Consider the following 16,816-nt stretch of genomic DNA (forward strand, 5'->3'; position numbering starts at 1 on the left):
AAATAGCTTCACATTTGCACGTTAATTTTTAGATCACTTGGTGTTCTAGCAAGTTTAAATGTACCTACTAATATTTTTAGAAAGTATCTTGTTTATGCGCGGTATATCAACTTGTTCACAACCTCTAATCCGGTTCCTTCTCAAAAGGGACTAAAAAGCAGCAACAACTTGTCCAATTCCAAGTCCCGCGGAGAAGGTGAAATTGGTTAAATTTTCTAAGGGTTAAATGCCTTTTACGCAAAACACGTAGCACATACTCCAAATGCACTAAAGCAGTAAAATAAAAAAGGTTTTTTCTGTCTTGGTGGCTTAATTTAGAGGGGGGGTCTGTACACGTAGTAGGATTAGATATTTCAACTGCGGCGTTTCGGGCTTAAAACACCCATGGCCCCAGAGTCACGCAGGAGATAACTGCCGAGAAAAGGGCTCTCAGTGATTTACTGCAGGATTTAGAGGGAGCCGGGGAGAACCGGAGCGTGGGGCGCAGCCCTTCCTGCCCCGCCGCGGCACCGGGGCCCCGCTGCAGCTGCCGCCGGACGGGGCCGTGGCACGGCCCGCACGTTCCCGTCCGTGCTCTGATCCCCGGCCCGCCTTACCCAGCCCCCCGGCTCGGAGGGAGGGAGGGAGGGAGGGAGGGAGGGAGGGAGGGAGGGAGGGAGGGAGGGAGGGAGGGAATGAAGGAGGGAGGGAGGGAATGAAGGAGGGAGGGAATGAAGGAGGGAGGGAATGAAGGAGGGAGGGCCGATGCGCGGCTCCGCGCGTCACCGTCCGGCCGGGCTGGGGCCGCGGGGGGGTCGGGCCCCGGAGGGCGGAGCGGCGGGAAGGCGGCGCGGGCCCAATCGCGGCCCAGGGCGGCACTTTCAAACGGCCCCGGGCACCGGAGCAAAGGGCGCTCGCCGCTCCGCCGACACCACCTCCCTCGGCTCCGGGCGGCGCCGGTCAATGGGCAGGGGCGGGGCGGGCACAGCTGTTATCGCAGCGTTCCCAAACGCACCCAGGGACACGCTGCCTTGCAAAGGGAGCCCCAATCTCCCACGCAGGCGCTGAGGAGCGCACTCGTACCCAAAATCTGAACTTTATTAACGCCCTGTGAACTCCCACCGAAATCTGTGACTGATTTGGGGCTGTTGATGTAGCACCATAGTGTTTCAGCTCTTTTTGAGATTAAGTGGGTGGCTCTTAAAAGAGCCTTTGGGTTTATTTAGATGAGCAGACTCAATTTCTCTCAGGCACCTTACTTCTTTTTGGGCGCCGCCTTCTTCGCCTTGGCCGCTTTGGGTTTGGCTGCCTTGGGCTTGGCCGCTTTGGGCTTCACGGCCTTTGCCTTGGCCGGGCTCTTGGCCGCCTTCTTGGGGCGCCCGGCCTTGGCGGCTTTCTTGGGGCTCTTGGCCGCTTTCTTGGCCGCTGCAGCCGCCGGCTTCTTCGCCTTCTTGGGGCTCTTCTTCACCGCCGCCGCTTTCTTGGGCTTCTTGGCGGCGCTGGCGGGCTTCTTGGCCGCCGGCTTCTTAGGCTTGGCTGCGGGCTTCTTCTTGGTCGCTTTTTCTTTTGTCTCCCCCGGCTTCTTATTCAGCTTGAAGGAGCCGGAGGCGCCGGTGCCCTTGGTCTGCACCAGGGTGCCCTTGCTGACGAGGCTCTTGAGCCCCAGCTTGATGCGGCTGTTGTTCTTCTCCACATCGTAGCCGCCGGCGGCCAGCGCCTTCTTGAGCGCGGCGAGCGAGAGCCCCTTGCGCTCCTTGGAGGCGGACACGGCCTTGGTGATCAGCTCGGTGACGCTGGGCCCCGCGGGCTTGCGGGCCTTGGAGCCGCTCGCCGCCTTCTTCGGCTTCTTGGCGGCGGCCTTGGCGGCGGGCGCGGAGACAGCGGGAGCGGCGACGGGCGCGGTCTCGGACATGGTGCCGGCCGGGTCCGGAGCCGGGCAGAGCACTGGGCCTGCAGCGAGTCGGCGGCCTGGCTTTTATAGAGCGAGGCGCGCGCTGATTGGTGCGCTGCAGGGCCCGCCCCGGCGGCCGGCTGGAAGGTGCCTTCGCCCCGCTCGGTTTGTGTTTCTTAGGAGCCCAAAAGGGCCCTTTTTAGCGGAAATTCCGCCACCGACCCCCCCCCGGTTCGCGGCGGCGTGGAGAAGAAAGACTCTTGCTCCCCTCGGCCGAGTTTCCTTTCGAAGAGGCAATGGGTGAGCTAAAAAAGAGGCGATAAACACCGAGTCCTGGACCTGAACAGACCTCGGGAGACAGAAACTTTTGTTTTTCCTTCTAAATAAAATCCGCGATGTGGGGAACCAGATTTCCAAAGTAATTAATTAACGTTCTTTAAAGGGTCTTCTCTTAATCTGAACTGAAAAGGAGGGATTTAGATCGATATTTTAGTCGCAATTTGATTTCAAAGAGGAGTAAGTAACACAGGCTCATCCTGAGCACTGAATATGGATTAGAAATTAGCTCCTTTGTCCAAAACCATTTACCTCTTTCAAAATAATGAAGAGAAATTAAATTGGTGCGTTATGCAGCAAGGCAAGGAGCGGGTTAAAGTCCCGTGAAGGGCTTTTTGTCCCACCGAAGGAGGTGACTTTTTACAGCACAGCAGTTTGTGCTGTGTTGCTCAGTGCACACAATGCAGACATGGTTCCCTCGTCCTCTGCCACAGAAATACTCACTTTCTTAATAATTTAGGTGACATAAAAACTTAACACGGCCAATTTTTGTTAATAATAATAACCAGTGGCCTCTCATTTCATAGTATGTCAGTGTTTTTATTTTGATACAGCTGGATTGGCAAAAATCTGAGTCATCATTGTTTAAGGAGACACTGCTGCTGCTGATTTTGCCATTACTTGAACAAATTAAAACTTGCTCCAGTGATCAGTCAGGATTCCTCTTTCACAGCAATTTCCTAAATATTCCATTTTCTTACTGTCCAGTGATTGCTCCCTACACTGGAATTGATGCTAAAAATGGCGTGTCTTGATGGATCTGCTGCACTGGAGCAGCTGGCTGCTAAGCAAGAGGGGGGACACTCTTTAGAAGCTCTTTTCCAAGACCAAGCTTCAATTAAAAATAAATGCACTTTGTTTTTCAGACTACAAAGCATAAAAAGAAGTATTCTATGACATGTTTATTAATGCCTATAACCCATTGTTTTGACAAAGGCCTGTAACCTCCTTTTTACCTCTTGATATTGTAACTGTTGGTGATACTAAAATTCTGGACAATGTTATGATTAATGTAACTTATGTTTTCAAATGGATAATTATTAAAATATGTTTTTTGACCAATAATAGCAGATTTTATGTTTCTATTTCAGCATATTTATGGTTTATATTTAGCATTATGTAGAAGATGGAATCAAAACTGGCAACAGTCCCTTTCACCTCAGATTGCCTGGGTGTTGTGATGAATTATTCTCAAACTGCTTCAGATTTGAGGCAGAAAATGGGCTCAGCAGCTCAAAGATTTTTAATGAGAAATAAGGATAAGTAACTCAGAATGCCTTTTAATACAAAACAACAACAAAACTAAACCAATAAAAAAAAAGAAAAACAACAAACCAAGAAAACCAAAAAACTTCCAACAATATCTGTAGGTCTAAAAGTTGTTCAGAGGGGACAGGGCTGTTTTTAAATACATCAGTGAATTACCTGAACTTCACAGAGGGCCGAGCTGATAAAAGGAGAGGCCTGATGGGGGTGGAGGTTCTTTCCTACAATCTTAACAAACTTTAATTAACACGAAGTGATTTATTTTACTACACAGTAGATTTCACAAAGTTTTGATCATCATTTAAGAGCTAAGATGCAAAGTATTTAGGGCGGTTTGGTTTTGGATTTTTTCCAAGAGCTAAGATTAAAAGGATTTGGGGTGTTTTAGGGGGATTGTTCATTTTAGTTACATTTTAGGTTTTCTGAGAAAGGGGAGGGGGAAGGGAAGTGTTTAGTTTGGTTTTTTTACTAGGATGTACAGCTCCTTTTATGAGGAAGTGGTGGCTCTGAAAAGAGCCTTTGGGTTACTTTTGAGGTTGGGAGCGCTCCTCGGACTTTTTTCACTTGCTTTTCGCCTTGTGGCTGTCGGTCTTCTTGGGCAGCAGCACGGCCTGGATGTTGGGCAGCACGCCGCCCTGCGCGATCGTCACCTTGCCCAGCAGCTTGTTGAGCTCCTCGTCGTTGCGGATGGCGAGCTGCAGGTGGCGGGGGATGATGCGCGTCTTCTTGTTGTCGCGGGCCGCGTTGCCCGCCAGCTCCAGGATCTCGGCCGTCAGGTACTCCAGCACGGCCGCCAGGTACACCGGCGCGCCCGCGCCCACGCGCTCCGCGTAGTTGCCCTTGCGCAGCAGCCGGTGCACGCGGCCCACGGGGAACTGCAGCCCGGCCCGCGACGAGCGCGACTTGGCCTTGGCCCGCGCCTTGCCGCCCTGCTTCCCGCGACCCGACATGGCTCCCGCTCCGACGCCGCCGCACGAACCGACTGACGCAGTCACGTGCCTCCGCGCCCCGTGCGCGGTCGGTTTTATAGCTCCTGCGCGCGCCCCGCCGGCTCGCTGATTGGACGCGGCGCGCTCCGGCTCGTTCCGACCAATGGCGCCGCGGATCCAAATTCGACCAATGGGAGCCGCCGGCGGCCGCTCCCGCGGTGCCGCCCCCGCTGCCGGTCCCGGCCCCGCTCCGGGAGCGAGGGCAGCGCCGGGGAAACGGCTCCGCCCGGCCGGCCCGGGAGAGCGCGAGAGCACAGCCCGGCCGGCCGGGCGGAGCACAGCAGCCTCCCCAGAACCCCGCTCAATGCCATGGTTGCCGGTTCAGAAATAATCCTGTATTTTAAACCTGCAGGGCTACTTTAAAAATGTGTTACTGCTATGATAAAAGAGAAGCTTTACTTTCAGTAGGAGCATTTATACCCCAGCACTACTGATAGGTGTATAAACTAAGCAGGAAGACATAATACACGTTTCTCTGATTCTAGAGACAAATTACTTCAGTATTGCTGCAATCACTCACATTGGTGTTTTCAAACTGAATTATCTGACTTCAAGATGAATTTTCTCAACTTTGGTAAACATAACTGATGTCATCAGCTAACTTCCACAACAGAAGTTGCTTAATAAACAAAGAATTTCGTGTTTCAAGGATTGTGTAGTTACATCACACAATATGCATTAGGTGGGTGGGCTCATGTAAATTTTATGTTCTCGGTACAGAGAACTGTCGTGCAACCATTTTTGATTATGTCCAGAATTTGTGAAATTTGTGAAAACAGATTCAAAGTTTTCAAGTGTAAATTTGGTTAGCTAATGACTTTGTCTTCTTTAAGAAGATTTAACCTCAAAACATGGTGCATTCAGCAAAACCTGAAATGTAGAGCAAACTAAACATATTGTCTGAGCTATCTGCTAGTCTGCTATCCTAATATTAGCCACAACTAAAATTATGTCAATCTTTTAACATTAAAATTGTTTACTAATTTTTACTTAAGGTAGCCTGTCCATGATGCACCCAACAGTTATCTGAGGCTTGATATGAAGCAAACCTCCCAGAGTGTATAAAATGAATTGTTTTGTAATTATGAGTAGTGTATCAGGATTTCAGCTTTTACTACCTACCAATAAAGATTTTATAAGAGTATCATCTCCATATCCAGGGATATGTGTATTAAAAGGGATGTTTAGGAACTTAGGAACATAGCAGAAGCTTAGTAGGAAAAAGTAAGTAAGTATATGTTATTAATAATGTGATTATTACTTTTCTGAGGTTCTGAATGACTCTATCATCTTCCAAGGCGAGCTAAGAACCCTCCCCCCTCCCTCTCCACCTGCATGTTAGTTTCTCACAAATCACAGGGAAAGTGGTATTTTGATACACTGAACATTTATTGTCTTTCACAAGACAAAATGAAGTTTCCCCAGCCAACAAAATCCCATCAAGATGACCATAAAGGGGATAGGATGCAAAACTCCAGTGTACAGTATACGCAACAAATGACCTCCCTGACTACCCTGGAAGAAAGATGATTGATCAACCTCACTGCAACTAAAAACATGATTATAAAATATTTACAGAAAAAAAAAAAAGTACAGAAAATAAAAACTGGACAACCATTTGTGTATGAAACGCTGCTAACACTTTTCTGGCTCGTTAAAAACCTGTTCCACTACCCTCACCAGAGCACTCAGGCTGTGTAAGGATTTTGGGGATTTTGGCAGGGAATAGTCACCCCCGTCCCCAGAGTATCATTATCTCCCTCTAAGGAAGGGGGAGGACTTGAGGGGAGCAGCATCGCCTCCTTTACTGCAATCTCCTTTCCCCAGGTGGACGTGGTGGCTCTGAAAGGAGGTGCCCAGGCACACCTCAGCTGCAGCGGTCTCTGCTCACAGCACACTGGCAAGTTAACCTGTGGGTAGGGAACTATTTCCAGTCATGCCCTTTCGTTGCTTGCAGGAGGACTTTCCCTTCTTCTCCCTCCACAGTGTTCAGAGGGGCAGGAAAGCTGACCAGGACTACGACAGGTCACAGGAGACCTTCCATTTCTTTCATGAAGGCTTCATACACATCATCCTTTGTCTGTACAGAGATAGGGGCAGACGCACCAGCCTTAGGGGCAGCTTTGGTTAAGGGCAGGGCAGGCTCATCCTCCTGCTTCCTCTGGGATGCGGCGGCTGCGCCTTTGTTCTCGCGGCGCACGCGCAGCGCGGTGGGCACGAAGCGCGTGATCTCCGCCTTGGGGTTGGTGATCTGCGGCTTGGCGCTGATGGTGGCCGTGGCCTTCTTCTCGATGGTGGCAGCGCTGGTGTCGTCCGCCTTGGGCCGCTGGATCAGGCTGGGCGGGGCGCTCAGCACCCCAGGGTTTGGAATGGGAGCTGGTGGGAACAGCCCGGGTGGGGCAGGTCCTAAGGGAGGCACCAGGGGCGGCCGTAACATGCCTGGGCGAGGAGGAGGGATACCTGGAAGACGAAAGCGAGAGCTGTCTCCACATCTGGGAATTTCAAAATATTTGAGGAAAAAAGCGCACAGGCTCAGAATGCCAAGAACAAAAAGCAAAATGAAATAATCCCCAACAAGATGCAGCAGCACTGGTTTAAAAAAAAAAAAGGTTTTCAAATCTGCACTAAGCGCCAGGTTGAAAATGCTTCTCTTCAGGCTCTGAAAGCCACAGGAGCTTTTTATCATTCCCTTTTAAATCTGAATTTTAAATTTAAAAATTTAATTTTTTTTAATCACTCCCTTTTAAATTTAAAGTTATAATCTGAGAATAAAGTTTCTTGACAATCCATCCCACTGGAATTTCAGAGTCATCAGAAATGTCTGACCCAGGCACAAAAAATAAATATTCAGATCCCCAATTTATTTAGTGGAGTGCCATTACAGCACTCAGATGCTTTTCAGAAAGAGTCCAGCAGAGTAAAAATCTAAACTCTGAAATTCCCTTTTTTTTCAGGGCAGATTTTTTGCTACCAAACTATGCACAGCACTTCCGTGTTACTGCACAGAACAATGTAATAGCACACGGCACAATGCAGCCCCAGCCAGGAACAAAGGCAAACTGCCAGCCAATTATGCCTCACTGGCTGGATCACCACAGCCAAGACTGCGAAAAGAAAGCAAAAAGAGACCTGGCACTGAGACACACAGAACCCCTTACCTGGGGGGGCAGGAGGGGGCAGACGAGGAGGAGGGCCACGTGGAGGAGGACCTGGGGGCAGGCCTGGTGGGGGGCCTGGGGGAGGACCAGGCGGTCGCCCCGGGGGAGGACCAGGTGGCAGCAGCCGAGGCAAAGGCCCACGCAACCCCGGTAACCCTGGAGGCCTCAGGAACGGAGGAGCTCCTGAAAGCGTTCATGTAACAAACAAGAAATTTAATTCACAGTTAAAAATATGTCCCAGCAACTTTCTCGTCAGCTAAGGATAAAGATCTTCAACATACCAATGAAAGCTGTATTACCTAGCTGCCAGATTAAATAGAATTTCTAAAAATCTCAAGGAGAGGCAGCAGTTACACTGTTAAAGCATCTTTATGAAGGCAAAGTGTATAATAGAAAAAGGGTTCCTCCCCATACAATTAAGTTGTAACAGCTTCTGAGCTGAGTTTGTTAGAATTTAAATAGCTATAAACCTTTTTCTGTGGCATTTGATTTTTCTTTTTTGCTAAGGAACTTTTGCTCTTTTACTCCACTTCGTACACTGGCTCTGCTGCTGTCTGCCAGTGTTGGCTCTAACAAAGACAACCATCAGGAAGGCTACAGCTACAGGAGCCTGACGCCTCAAAAGCAAGGTACAGCAACAATGATGCAGACTATGACAGCCAGGTCTCACTAAGTGGCTACATATACTCCACCTGCAACCCACTGTGCAGCTTCCAGAGTCCCACACTGACAGCACTGCCTGAGAGCCTGCACCCCTCAGAGCAGGGCAAACCAAGCACTCACCGGGTGGAGGGCCAGGAGGAAGGCCGGTGGGTGGGCCTGGGGGCCTCAGTGGAGGGGCTGGAGGTGGTCCCAGAGGAGGAGGCCCAGGCATGGGAGGTGCCTGTATCTGAGCTGGAGGCACAGCCTGGGCACTCTGCTGCTGCTGCTGCGCCTGGGAAGTCGCAGTGGATGACCCGGTCTCTGCAAGTGCCTCCTCACTGAGCTGTTGCTGCTGCTGTTGCTGTGATGTCTCTTCAGACTCTGAGTCCTCTTCCTCCTCCTCCTCTTCTTCTGAATATTCTTCCACCTCTCTCCCTTCTTCTGGAATTTCCTGGCCTAGATATGGAGATGATACCCTTACAAAATCTGTCTACGCATAACATCTTTGTGAACATCAGAGAAAACTGAGTACACAGAATTAAATAAAAAGAAGCAAGAGAAAAATAAACCTTCAAAGGGAAGAAATCTGACCACTTTTTATTGGTAAACATAAAATGAAAACAAATAAAAATAATAACAGAAAAATCGTTGCTGCTCTAGAGAGATCTCTGACAACAAGAGTTATGTGTTCCTCTGGGACCTGAAACTTGTACTACCAGCCCAAAGTTCTGCTATTTAATCTCTGCCTTAAAGGAGTTTGTGGGGAGGCGAGGCAATAGGGGGTTGGGGACACAACGCCACAATAAACAAAATCCCCATGTCCAAGAAACTCCTGCACCTTTGAAAGATACTGGAGTTTCTTTTTAAAACAAAGTTTGTTTTATTGGTTAACTTATCTCAGCAGAAGGGTATTTTTAAGGAGTACAAATCTTACAGGTTACATGCTGAGCACATACACAATGTTACCCTTTCTCTTTCAGAAAGAGATTTGTACTTCATTTGAACAACTGTTTAAAAGCTAATCGAGAAAAGGCTTAGAAGAAAAAAAAAAGTAAATTGCTACTCTTCATTTCAACTCTGCTATGCAAAACACACACATTACTTGAAAATAAATTTTAAAAAAACTTACAAAACCAAAAAAAATCCAAACAAACAAAAGAAAAAAAGAACAAAACCCAAACTATAACTCAAATACCTAATGAGAGCTGATACTCTCAGCAGAGGTTACATTATGACAGTAAAATATTTACTCTATAAAATAAAACTTGGGCAAAGTAAGCTGCCCACAGAAAAACTGAAACCTTAACTGGAAGCCTAAAGGCATCCCACCACATATTATATCCACCTGACTCACCTGCCATTCGTAACATCATGGCCTGGAGTGGAGTCAGTTCTTTCATGTTCTTCTTCTTCTTTCGTGACTTGCCAGGCATGTCTGCAAACCGGACACTGTGACCTGGAGAAAGCAGGGTAAGGGTGACAGGAAGTGGGGAGAAAATAAGAAAAATCAGATAGCTATGTTGATACCTGGTATGGATAGCCCATCAGTCTAACATAATGATGCTTCTTAGATTAGAGTTTGCACTGGTGTTTCTGATTGTTTCAAGTTTTGCTAACCTAGTATTCTCTACAAACAGGTCTCCCCCAAGCAAGTGAGCATATTTTATATTGAGGCGTAATTTTGCAATGATTGAGGTGAAAAATGGCTTGTGAGTTATAGGCTAACTCAACTTCTAAGAAAACAGGTTTATCTGAAAGTTGCTTTACTTCTAGATAGCCTCCTTCTGACTCATTTATTATTAAAAATCCTTTAGCTGGAATTTAGGTGAGTTAGAACATTGTTAGTTGACTAAATAAATTGCACACACACCTTCAGCTGTGTCAAGTAGTGTTTTTCTTCAGAAGTAACTCCCTGTCTTCTATTTCCCCTTCATACCTGATTTCTTTTCTTCACCACCTTCCCTCTCCTTGTCATTATCACGATGCAGGAAGTCCTCTCCTTCACTGTCTGCATCCGACCTATCACTGTCACTGTCATCGCTGCTCTCATCGTGCTTGTCTTGATCCATATCCTCAGGGTAACCTTCATCTTCACTGGTGCTGGACATGTCATCATCATGGCCTCGCTGTCCTGCAGAAAGCAAAGTATTGGGAAATGCATCAACTCCAAATACAAAATATTCCTTCAAACCAGTGTATGTTTGCAGTCACAACATTCCCCTTAGCAAAAGCACTGACAAACTGTACTTTTTAGCACATATTTTTAAAGGATATTTTGGAAAATCTGTAAGATTTCATATTAACCTGCTAATTAATTTACACAGCAAAAAAGTGAAGGCAACTGCTACTGCAACTGATTCATCAACTTCTATTCAGCATTTACCCAACACTGAAATATTTTGATGTCTTCTGGCATTAAATAAAGCTAATTCATCTAGTCACAAAAATTTCTAAGGATGAACTGTATGAAAAATAGGACCTATGTTCTCCTAGCAAATGCACATCCAGAGCTCATTGTGGGTTTTGTTGTAGTTTTGGTTTGGGGGTGTTTATTTGATGGGTTTTTTAAAGAGACGATTTCTCTGAGAGTAGGTTTTTTAATATGAACAGTGTTCCAGCACTGTTAAGGATTCATCTAAAAAAATCTAATCTGTGAAACCTAACCTAAAAAAAAAGTATCTGAGACATGCAATTAGAAGTTTCAACATTTAAAACTACAGCTGGTAGCAAAATTGCAGATATTATGAATCTATCTGAATTACCTCAGAGAGCAATCACTTAGTAAGAGTCCTTCAAATAGTGCTAACACTCATAATGCCAGAGAACATTTTGTCTGGGGCACGCCGCATTCACAGCAGGACCATCCACAGCCGAACAGAGGTCAAGGAAAACTGCAGAGAGGAACAGGGAAGCCCTCACCTGCTTCAGAACTGTAAGAAATCTCCTCCTCTCGCCTTCGAGGCGCCACGTCCAAGTTGAAGCCCACCTTACGGCCATACATCTGCAGCACCTGAGGAGGGGGCGGCCCTGGGGGAGGGCCTGGGGGCTTCCTGCCCGGAGGTAAACGCGGAACACCGAGCCCCGGGGGAGGGAGCACAGAAATGGAGCGAACCGGTGGGCTGGAAGTATGAAAGGAAATGAGAAATGTAGGAACACAATTAAAGCAAATGTGCCTTTAGTAGAATTACTGAGCCTTCTCTCAGCACTGCTTATGCAGACTTCTAAAAAAGAAACATGAACATTTAGAAAGTACAGATTTGACACAAGGAGTTTACAACATCAAACAAAGACATGACTGAAGAAGATCAGACAAAAGCTGCTCAGAAACCAACTGAAGACAATACTCAAAAAAATCAGCTGTTGAATCCTACCGCAGAAGAAGAATGAAATAATCAGAGTTGGTAAAAACAGAAGGCTATTCAGAAAGAAATAGAAAAAAAATAGCACTAGAATGAAAAAAAAAAAACAATCAAAACAAAACCAAGCAAACTAGGAGTTTATATGAACTATCCATATACACTGAATATGGCAGCAGGACAACAGAACACACATAGGGCAATTTAAAGGGCATTTATGTTCATAACAGTAGGGCTCCAATATGAACTGATACTACTACTACTGATCTACATTCCTGATTTGAAAAAGACAAAAGCTAAAAGGCATAATGTATTACTCAAATAAATTTAAACAAAAAGCTCTAATGGTGGGGAAAGATTAAGAAGGGCTCTGGTTAAAAGAAAGAACAATTCACTTGCATAGAATTCCCAACCTCTACAAGTCAATATTTCCTCTACTTCTACCCCTAGCTCCTCCCCCATAATATGAATGCTTTCTTTTTACTTCCCCCATAAGTTTATTTTTCCACTAACCCATAGGCTGATGTCTTCTTGAGGATAGAAGGTGGCTGAGCCCCTGGAAGGGGGATGTCCTGTATGAGGATGTTGGAGGGAGCATGAGGCATATCTGGTAAGGGGATACTCTCCACTTCAACATGTTGAGCATTCTGAAAGGGAAGGGAGAAAATAGAAAAAGAGAATAGGCTACTTCCACAGAAGCTACTGCACAATCTCATTACTTTTTAAAGTACAGAACATATGGAACCTGCCACCACTTGTCAAATCTGCCTGTTATTAGGGTGTGTTATCTTGCAGCAGTCCATGAAAGAAATCTGGGAAAGTGTTAACAACAAAAGCCTTCAATGCAAACCAAAGAACTTGCAATGCACCCAAGAAAAGTTTTAGTATTTCAGTCAAAACTGAGTCAGGTTTTCACCTTCTTTTAGACCTTCAGTCTACGAAATGAAGAGACTGCAGGCAAGCATGGCTGTGCTTTTGTGTTTTTTAAGTATTCAAGTCAGAGACTGCTGCATGTTCTAAAGGAGAGGAAAAAAAAGAAGTCTTACAGATCCTTGCACTTGCAAAACACTATGTTCTCCAGCACGGTAGGGAGGAATATTAGAGGAAGGTTTTTAAAGGAATGCCAAAGATTTCTCATTATTTCCAGCAAGAGATTTAGCAGAAATTCATAGAAATACCAATTGCACACTCACGAGCTCGCTCTCTCTTTAATACAGAAAACAAATGTCTGATATTGTTGATTTGCAATACAAATTTCCCTTTCCTCCTTTCATTTTGAATGAGATCAGCATGTCAGAGACAAACAGTGACCTGACAACCACCATACTGTCCTCACTGAAATGCTCTAATTTGAGGTACCATGCAAATTAATATTTCATATGGGCCACGTGATGCTGAACTCACACAAATCTCCCTTCCTCTGTAACAGTCACACCTAATGAGCAAACAGAATACACTACCACAGTTACAAGACTGAGATACAGCAAGCATTACCTTGACAGCATCAAAGTACTGGCTGAGCTGTGCTCTCTTCTGCTCGTACTCCACTTCCAGCTTGCGCAGCTCCTTGTAGATGTCAGGGTTCTCCTTCTCGTAGAGACGCAAGATACGCTCAAAAGTCTCACGGAGCTTTTTGCGTTTGTCCTTCAGCACTTTTTCATTAAGTTGTGGCTGCTGTACCGGGTTAAACTCTGATCCAAGACAGCAAAACAAAAAGACAAAAATTTGCAAATTACTCTACTGCACAGCTGTGATGAATGGAACTATTTCAAAACAAATTCCAATCCCTATTTTCAGGAAGTCTGCAGCCTTTTGACAATCCCCTCCTTGAATTCTACATTAGCAGCACTCACACACTACTTGATTTTCTTATCAATCATCTTCTGGGAAAAAAGTCCTCTTTGATGGCACCACAACATCTCAAATCATAATCAATCCCCAGATACACAATCCCCCCTTCTTACAGAAAAGGAAAAAAAAAATACTCTATTTCAGTCTCTCCCATTGGCAGTCAAAACTACATTGTGCATCTCCATAAACCATGGCCTAAGTCCAGCACCTGGTACCTCTCACTCACCCATCTCATCCAACTTTTCCATGTCCCGGATAATCTGCTTCGGATCTTTCATCTTCAGCACAGCTGCTCGGACCATCATCCGCTGCTTTTTGTTCTAAGATCAGAGATCAAGCAGACAGAAAAGTTTCACAGTAGAAAGACACAAAACATCTGTTACCCCTTTTTCAGTATTTCCAGTCTGAAGAAAAAAAAAATCACACCTCAGAATGCCCTGAAAACATTCACCATGGCACTAATGAGCAGCAAATGTAGTTAAAACTTCTGGTAATTTTAATTCCACTATCTTGGTAATTGCAAATGCTACTATCATTTCTTCACTCCAACTAAGTCAAGTGCAATCAACACAACCAACTGACAAAATACATTAGACACACTAAGAAGTGTGTGACTCTTGGATGCTTGGATTTTTTTTTTTATTTGGTTTGTTGCTTGCTTCTTTGCTTTATCATTTTGGGTTTTTTTAATTTCTAAGTACTTCCAGCAACGTTTTAAAATAAATACAAGTTAAAGAATGTCTGGGGATCTTTACTCCAAACAAGACTTCTATGTTTTTTTGAACTACATGTTTGGATAGTATTTCTAAAGTAGTCAGTCTTAGGATATCAATTAAAATATCCACAGTCTATTCGTGGCCCTTTACAATCACACACACAATACACAGTATAGGAAATGCCAACTACACGCTCCCTAATCTCTTTAGTTACCTTCTTTAGTTCCCTTTTCCGAGCTTCCTTCCCTACAGGGGAAAAGAAAAAGAAAGTAACAACTTGAAAGACAAAATCAAATTAATGAATAACCTTTTCTTCATCAAGACTAGGGCTGTTTCTCAACAGCTCACTCATTTTACAAAGATTTACTGCTTCCCAGTGAACGAGAAATATAGCATGAAATTGATTTCTATTTCTTGTCTTTTATACAGGAAAAAAAATGATACTACAGTCTTCATGTCTGCAGAAGCAAGGCTTTTGCTATACAAAAAAGAACAATAGGCAACCAAAGTCATAGTGATAGGTGCAATCATGAAAAGATTGCTGCACAGAAGCTGAAACAGAGTCATCAGACAACACACTTTAAAAATAAGTAGGCTTTGAGAATGCCTCTGAAATAAAGCATATCCACTGTGGGAGTCGGGATTTTCTTTATTCACTGAGCACTGATAGCACCTGGCATGTTACCAAAAATAGACAAAAAACAGTAAGACAACTCCCCCTTCTAACCAGAGCACCTGCAAAACTTGACATGTTCCTCAGATTCCTGCCTGGGACAGATTAACTCTGTCCCAGGAAGCAGCCTGCAGTTTATCCAGCAGCTAAGTACAAAGGCCTTCCAACACTGATAACCAGTGGAGACCCAAGAGGTAAATACTTGAGAGAAGCAGAAGCATGAAAGCAAGCAGCCTTCCCACACAAAACTGAGATAATGCTTTTCAAATTAGAGAAACTCAGTTCTATCCTGAGGATTCTACCCTCAGAGAAAGCTTTTTACCTGCTCCTCCAGGCACTCCCCATTCCTCCCTGCTCAGCTTTCATGGATACTCACGGGCCTGATCCGTGGGATTCATAAACTTCCCACTCTTGGTGGATGATGTAGATCTCCGCCCCATTTTGATCTTTTTTCTTCTGCCTCAAAAAATGAAACTTAAAAAGGAGGGAGGGATCTGGAAAAGATAATATGGTATCAGGTCCTACACACTGGTAGCTTGAGGATGCTTGTTTCTCTTCTGTCTATCAGCAAGTTACTCCCTCAAAGAGCCCAAACACCTTTAAGGTCCTCAAACCTGACTATGAGCTCAGCACCTGTATCAAAACTGCCCTACTCCAACAAAGTACTACTATTTAACTAAGTACCTACTTATTGCTAATTTTGTAGGCCATAATTTTAAGCTAATTGATGAGTTTGTTATTATTCACATTACAACTCAAACCAAGAAGCTTTATGCTTACAGTACTGAGGGCTGCAGGGCAGGGAAAAACACATACTTTATTTTTCCAAGAGCATATCAGAGTTTACCTTGTCATTCACTCTTGTAAGTGCTCTCCAGTTTTCACCTTCCTCTGTTTCAAATGTTTCCCCATAGATCTCCTCCCTTCCTCAGACTTCTAACTGCTCATGGTATCTCTCCCCAGCCCCCATTGTATCAGCAAGTGTAGGATTATTCTGCAAAAAATTATTTCCTGTCTTTAGATATCTCTCCAGCTTACAGATGACTACATAAGTGTCCAAACCACAGCCAGGGATGTTTCTTCTCTCCATTCCCCTCCAAAACTGCTTCCCTGCCAAAGCACCGGGGTGGGTTTGGTTTTTGCTTTTGCAAGACACTATCGCTTCCTTAGGTGGGAAGCTCAGCAAACACAGGCAGGAGTTACATTTACACCTTGTATTTCCCATCTTTCTAATATTTAAAGGCTAAAGAGAAAGAAAACAAACTTCTGAAACCTCGACTTCACGTCTTCTAAGGACCCAGACTAAAGAGTTTCAACGCAACAAGTTAACGGCCGAAGATGAAAAAATTAAAGATATATAATCAAGCAATAAATTAATTATTCTTTTGGCGACAGAGGAACAGGGCAGAAAGCCCCCCCTCCTACTCCCGCCCGATGGCAGGAGGAAGAAAATGAGGCAGCGCGAATTGCCACCTCCCCCTCCTCGCCTCTCCTCTCCCCGCAGCCCAGCCCCGCCGCGCCGCTCTCACCCCTGGGCCGGCCGGGCCCGGCTCCGGCTCCCTCGGGCGGCCGCGGCCTCGCTCAGCCCCGCGCCCGCCGCCGCCGCGGCCCCGCCGCCATCTTGCACCGGCACCGAGTGGCGGCGCGGAGCCGCGCTCCGGAAGCGGCGGCCGCAGCTCGATGGTTCCGCCGCCGCTCGCTCACCCTCGGCGGCCTCAACTCTATGGTTGGGGCTGGGCAGGGGCGGGAAGGCGGGGCGGGAGCGGGGACTGGCGGAGATAGAGACAGGGATAGAGATGGCGATAGAGATAGCGATAGAGATAGTAATAGAGACCAGCGCCTAGGCGGCCCCGGCGGGCTCTGGGAGCGGGTGGACACACGCGGCGCGGGAGGGATGCTCCCGTGCGGCCTGCGCTGGAAACAGAGCTGCGAACGCGGCCTCTGCTCCCTCACGCTCTC

General features: G+C 46.1%; 3 protein-coding genes across 8 annotated transcripts; all 3 read right to left on the reverse strand.

The window, feature by feature from the left end:
- Positions 1-1,127: 1,127 nt before the first annotated feature.
- Positions 1,128-2,191, reverse strand: LOC131558044 (histone H1). The gene has a single exon (XM_058805602.1). The coding sequence runs from the start codon at positions 1,889-1,891 to the stop codon at positions 1,235-1,237; it is 657 nt and encodes a 218-aa protein (XP_058661585.1). The 5' UTR covers positions 1,892-2,191; the 3' UTR covers positions 1,128-1,234.
- A 1,410-nt stretch (positions 2,192-3,601) lies between these two features.
- On the reverse strand, positions 3,602-4,450 carry LOC131558391 (histone H2A). Its single transcript, XM_058806096.1, has one exon. The coding sequence runs from the start codon at positions 4,420-4,422 to the stop codon at positions 4,033-4,035; it is 390 nt and encodes a 129-aa protein (XP_058662079.1). The 5' UTR covers positions 4,423-4,450; the 3' UTR covers positions 3,602-4,032.
- Positions 4,451-5,849: 1,399 nt separating this feature from the next.
- WBP11 (WW domain binding protein 11) lies at positions 5,850-16,509 on the reverse strand. Of its 6 annotated transcripts, none has more exons than XM_058805037.1 (13): positions 16,387-16,471; positions 15,705-15,851; positions 15,234-15,313; positions 14,399-14,430; positions 13,695-13,788; positions 13,112-13,308; positions 12,131-12,264; positions 11,181-11,380; positions 10,198-10,392; positions 9,616-9,717; positions 8,403-8,717; positions 7,620-7,802; positions 5,850-6,921 (listed from the first exon to the last, which is right to left on the reverse strand). In XM_058805037.1, exons 2-13 carry the CDS (start codon positions 15,710-15,712, stop codon positions 6,488-6,490), a joined length of 1,974 nt encoding a protein of 657 aa, XP_058661020.1. In that variant the 5' UTR covers positions 15,713-15,851; positions 16,387-16,471; the 3' UTR covers positions 5,850-6,487. The 6 variants fall into 6 exon arrangements, with proteins under 6 accessions (XP_058661020.1, XP_058661025.1, XP_058661022.1 ...); XM_058805042.1 differs by having other exon boundaries at positions 15,234-15,317; XM_058805039.1 differs by having other exon boundaries at positions 15,234-15,351.
- Positions 16,510-16,816: the final 307 nt, after the last annotated feature.

Source organism: Ammospiza caudacuta, chromosome 5 (assembly GCF_027887145.1).
Source record: "Ammospiza caudacuta isolate bAmmCau1 chromosome 5, bAmmCau1.pri, whole genome shotgun sequence".
In the NCBI taxonomy this organism is placed as follows: domain Eukaryota; kingdom Metazoa; phylum Chordata; class Aves; order Passeriformes; family Passerellidae; genus Ammospiza; species Ammospiza caudacuta.

Excerpts from the sequence above, each read along its gene's own strand:
- LOC131558044 (XM_058805602.1), bottom strand. The coding sequence starts at position 1,891 with ATGTCCGAGACCGCGCCCGTCGCCGCTCCCGCTGTCTCCGCGCCCGCC.
- WBP11 (XM_058805037.1), bottom strand. Across the intron at positions 14,431-15,233 it reads GAATCCCACGGATCAGGCCC|GGAAGGAAGCTCGGAAAAGG; the intron begins GTGAGTATCCAT and ends TTTCCCCTGTAG. Across the intron at positions 8,718-9,615 it reads CATGATGTTACGAATGGCAG|GCCAGGAAATTCCAGAAGAA; the intron begins GTGAGTCAGGTG and ends CTCCATATCTAG.
- LOC131558391 (XM_058806096.1), bottom strand. The coding sequence starts at position 4,422 with ATGTCGGGTCGCGGGAAGCAGGGCGGCAAGGCGCGGGCCAAGGCCAAG.